This window comes from Protobothrops mucrosquamatus, unplaced genomic scaffold (genome assembly GCF_001527695.2).
Source record: "Protobothrops mucrosquamatus isolate PMUCROS unplaced genomic scaffold, P.Mucros_1.0 scaffold3098, whole genome shotgun sequence".
NCBI classification, from domain to species: Eukaryota; Metazoa; Chordata; class Lepidosauria; order Squamata; family Viperidae; genus Protobothrops; species Protobothrops mucrosquamatus.
Genome location: NW_015389106.1, coordinates 58,432 through 63,431, shown reverse-complemented (window position 1 = coordinate 63,431; position 5,000 = coordinate 58,432). Strand labels below are relative to the sequence as shown.

At 49.0% G+C, this 5,000-nt stretch overlaps 1 protein-coding gene across 1 annotated transcript in view; it reads right to left on the bottom strand.

Moving 5' to 3' along the window:
- Window positions 1-3,778: 3,778 nt before the first annotated feature.
- LOC107297040 (immunoglobulin superfamily member 21-like) overlaps window positions 3,779-5,000 on the bottom strand; it is a 37,804-nt gene continuing 36,582 nt past the window's right edge. The window contains exon 8 of the mRNA XM_015826397.1: window positions 3,779-3,798. Within this exon, the coding sequence (XP_015681883.1) occupies window positions 3,779-3,798 (20 nt within the window). The remainder of the gene's footprint in view (window positions 3,799-5,000) is intronic.

The following is a 5,000-nucleotide window of genomic DNA, read 5'->3' as shown; positions in this document are numbered from 1 at the left end:
CACCTCGCTTTGACCACAACACTGCATTGCAGAGGTAGGGAAGGGGTAAAAAAAAAAAAAGGAGAGATAAATGTGTTAGGGTTTTTGTGTGTTTCGGGAACGCAAATGCGTCGGCACGCGTTTTTGTAAGCAAAACGAGCCGATTTATCCCTTCCTTCTCTCCTTTTGCAACCTCTGAATGGAGAGAAACACTCTGGGCACCCCCCCAAAAAAAACTGCACAGGAGGCAAATCTTAAATGTGTGTGCGTTGTTGAGCCCCCCCCCCCAATTCTGAAAAAAGCAGAGAGGCAGACCCCCAGGGAGATCGGGGTGCTGTCGGTGAAGCGTTCGGCTCTCTTTTTTCATGCCGACCCTTTTTTCCCCCTGTGCTGGCATTTTAAACCCCTTCGTAAACTTTGAGCGGGCCAGCTTTCGATGCATTTCATTTTAAATACATGGCTGGGAGGTCTGGGAGGTCATAAATAAGGGGGTGCACCCCTCTGCGGTGGCCACTCAGCTCGGAAACCTTTGGGGGGTGGGTGGCTTTGAGAATATATTTTTTTTCCTTTGGGCAGATTCATAGCTGCTGACTCGGCACCGGCTGACGAACGAGGCACTCTCCGCCAGCAGGGTTTTTCCAGGGATCCATCAAAGGCCATGATTTAGCCCCCTGGCATCTTGGGGGGGGTGCATAACGTATCAGCCCAAAGGGGGCCACGGGGGAGACTATCCCAGGCACCTTGGGGGCTCCATTTGCTATTAAAACGTGTCGGGAAATGCGGCCCACGCTGGCAGGAAGGGCACGACTGCCTTTATTTTGGGGCTGAGCGTAGAGTTTGCTAATTCTGAATTTAGTTTAATCCCCCCTCCCCTCCTTCTGCGAATCCTCAAAGGTTTGGCTGCCACGTTCTAACTAAGCATTACCTACCTCTCGAAGGGGCGTCCTCCCTCCCGGCGTGGCCAATTTAGGCAAAGCTGCCATCTAGCATCTCACTGTCTCGGCTCCAGGGGAGGCTACCGCTGGCCATCATCCTCTCAGTCCTTCAAAGATATATCGAAACGGCTGTTTTAAGCTGTATGTGCAATGGAAAAGAATCTCAGATCTAAGCATGATGTCATGTGTCTGATTAACGAAACACTTAAAAGAACTTTCAGGCATTTTTTTTAACCTAAAAGCCTTTATTAAGGTTACAGAGATGTCAGTACGGCATGGTGGAATGCTTAGATCCGAGATTCTTTTCCGTTGCACATAACATTCCAGGCATTTTTCCCTCCCCTATTTTGGGGTCACGGTTCACATCTTCCAAGTTAACTTGGAAGATGTGATTCACTTCCGGTTTCTTTTTCCCGAGCTTTCCTTATTCTCCTCCCCTTTCACTGTTGCCTGATTTAACTCTAAAAATACCAGACAGTTCTGCATATTGTCAAAGCAAGAATATACAGTATTTGCAGCGTTGACATCTTTCTCCTAACCAGGGGAGACACTTGGCAGCCATGGTGCGTTTTTGCACCCGCAGGCCTGGGCTGCTCAATCTGTACGTTTGCCTGGGTGGAGGTGTTGGGAGGGACCTCGCGGCTCCCTCTGAAAAGGGGGGTCCAGGGGACCCCACCTGTCCCCTTTGGGATGCTGTCGATGGGGAAAGACCCAGCCCATGGGCACAAAACGGCCAAGGTAAAAATGTGGACATTTTAAAAGGATATCCCAGATCAGTGGTCTCCAGACTTGGCAACGTGAAGACTTGTGGACTTCAACTCCCAGAATTCCCCAGCCAGCATGGAATTTTGAGGAATTAAGAGTCCACAAGTCTTAAAAGTTGCCAAGTCTGGAGGACCCCTGTCTAAGACAGTGGGGAATGATGGTAAAATGTCATTTGGACTTCTTTTCCTCTGTTCCGAAGCACTTCCTGTCTTCCAATGAGAAGGAAGCAAACCCGGAGAAGCAACTCGTACAGAGAGGCGACAGGCACCCTCCCTCCCACTCAATACAACGCCCGCTAGGACGCTGCTCACAGATAAAAGAGGGTGGTGAAGGGGAGCCCTTTCTGGGGATAAAGTGAGGGCGACAGCCACGCCGGGGCCACGAGGCTACCCGTTGTGCCTCTCAGAGCGTCCGAACAGTCTTCCTTCCTCAAAGGCTGGGAAATATCAGAACTGAACCTGGATGCAGATGGTTGAGGCAGCAGAATAAACAGATGTGCAAGCAGAAGGCAGCGGTGGCATCTTAACTCAGGGGTCCTCAACCCCCAGTCCAAGGACCGGTACCGGGCCGCAGCATGCCAGCAACCGGTCCGCACAAACAAGCAAAGCCCCATCCATGGGATGCAGGCAGCACACAAAAGCACGCACTCTCCGGTCCGTGGAAAAACCTCTCTCCACGGAACCGGTCCCTGGTGCCCCAAAGGCTGGGGGCCTCCGACTTAACTGTACCCCGTTTCTGTTTTCATTGCACCCCAAACTGCCTCTGGGTCCTTCCCATCTGTTTCCTTCTTTGCTTGCTCTGCAAAACAGACTCTTCCCAGTGGGCTCGCACAACGCCCAGGTGGGCGCTGGGTTCAAATCTCCCCCCCTCCCCAAAATTGAAAAAGAGAGCCAAGCCAGGGCCCTAGAACTTGAAATTAATCAACGAAGCAGGAGTCTAATTGCGGCGTTTGCTTGCTTATTAAAAAGATGGCAGGGGGTGGAGCGGTGACCTTTGATTTGTCGCCCCCCCCTCTCCACCCCCGAAAAGACCTCGTCCCGGGCAGATATCGGCACTTAAATTTTGTCTTAGCAACAAAGCAGGAGCGCCTGGCAGGATCCCGCCAGCCGCCGAAAATACGACGCAGCCCCAGAGTTTTGAGGAACGTGTGCAATTAAAAAAAGACATTTCTGCACACTGCTGAGGAGAAGAAAGATTAATCCTGCCAGGAGCAGCCTCCCCTTACAAAACCCACATGGTATGCATTATTGTGCGGAATTTATTAGGTAAATATTTCTTGAACAGAGGCTGCTGCATAATGGATTCCTTGAAAGAATCCCAGAGAGAGGCGACAGGAGTCCTCACCTCTCCCCAGATCCTGCAATGTCCCACTGTCTCCAGCCCCAGAGATTCCTTCCTTCCTTCCTTCCTTCCTTCCTTCCTTCCTTCCTTCCTTCCTCCCTCCCTCCCTCCCTCCCTCCCTTCCTTCCTTCCTTCCTTCTGAGGCTCAGCTTTTAAGCATCATCTTAAGAAGCAAATCCATTTTTGGGGAGCTGAAATGTGCAATCCTCAAGGAAGTGTATTCCAGCCCATTGTTGCGGTGACCGAGTGCAGATGTGCAACTGACCGGGACGGTGCCTGTTGCACAAACATCTTTGTGCACGAAAAATTGGCCATATGGCTCTAACTTTGCATCCTGCTAAGCTGGCAGCCAAGCTTCCGTTGTACTTCAGTGCCTGGAAAATGTATTCACCGATTCCACTCTTATTCCATGTGCTCAAATATCCTGGCCATCTAAGGCTGCTGTGCTTTTTTAACGCCCCCACTTTACAATGCATAAAGAAAATTATTTACATCGCACATAAGATACTGTTACCATGGTGGGTTTTCCTGTATTGTTTGTTTTTAATTAAACGGGATGACAAAGCCAGAGGAGACACAGAGAAGAAAGAGGCTGATAACAAGACTGTAAATAATTTAGAAAAGGAAAGGAAAAGAAGGTAGAAAGGAAAAGAATAGAAGAAAAAAAAAGGCGATCAACTGAGAGGTGGAGGCTTGGCGGAGCTGTTCTGAGGGGGGGGGGGAGAAGCCGGGTGGCTAAAATGCACCCCTTCCTCCGTTCACGTCAGTTCCAAAGCGACTGTAAAGAAGAGAGGCAGAAATAGTCTGAAGCTGCACTGGAGACTCGGCGAACCTGCAGAAGAGGATGGAGAAGAAGGAAAGAAGGAAGGAAGGAAGGAAGGAAGGAAGGAAGGAAGGAAGGAAGGAAGGAAGGAAGGAAGGAAAGAAAGAAAGAAAGAGAAAGAAAGAGAAGGGAAGGAAGGGAGAGAGGAATGAATGAATGAAGGAAGGAAGGAAGGAAGGAAGGAAAAGGGAAGGGAGGGAAACAGAAAGAAAGAGGAAGGAAGGAAGCAAGGAAGGAAGGAAGGAAGGAAGAAAGAAAGGAAGGAAGCAAGGAAGAAAGAAAGAAGCAAAGGGAAGGAAGGGAGGGAGAAAGAAAGAAAGAAAGAAAGAAAGGAAAGAAGGAAGAGAGAAAGAAAAGCGAAGGGAAGGAAGGGAGAAAGAGACAGAGAGAAAGAAAGAAAGAAAGAAAGAAAAAAGAAAGAAAGAAGGGAAGGAAGGAAGGAAGGAAGGGAGTGAGGGAGAGAGACAGAGACAGAAAGAAAGAAGGGAAGGGAAGGGAAGGAAGGGAAAGAGAGAAAGGAAGAAAGAAAGAAAGAAAGAAAGAAAGAAAGAAAGAAAGAAGCAAAGGGAAGGAAGGAAGGGAGGGAGAAAGAGAGAAAGAAAGAAAAGGAAGAAAGAAAGAGAAAGAAAGGAAAAAAGGGAGGGAGAGAGAAAGAAAGAAACAAAGGGAAGGAAGGAAGGGAGGAAGAGAGAGAGAAAGAAAGAAAGAAAAGGAAGGAAGGAAGAAAGAAAGAGAGAGAAAGGAAGGAAGGGAGAGAGAGAGACAGAAAGAAAGAAAGAAAGAAAGAAGGAAAGAGAAGGAAGGGAGGGAGAGAGAGAGAGAGAGAGAGGAAGGAAGGAAAGAAAGAAAGAAAGAAAGAAAGAAAGAAAGAAAGAAAGAAAGAAAGAAAGAAAGAAAGAAAGAAAGAAAGAAAGAAAGAAGGATTTAGACGGGGCCTCCAGGTTCAAAATTGCAATCCCTTCCCGCCAACTGCAAAGCTGTGGATTGCTGACTTTGCCAGGCGCGGCTTCAGGCATGCAACGGTGGGAAAGTGGAAAGGTGGGCCGTGCATGGCCAGGGCAGGGAAGCCACATGCAGAAGCCCACAAGAACAAGACACTGAGCTGAGCACAAATTCCAGGGGGGGGGGAGGTTTAGGGAAGAAAATTGGGGCAGAGC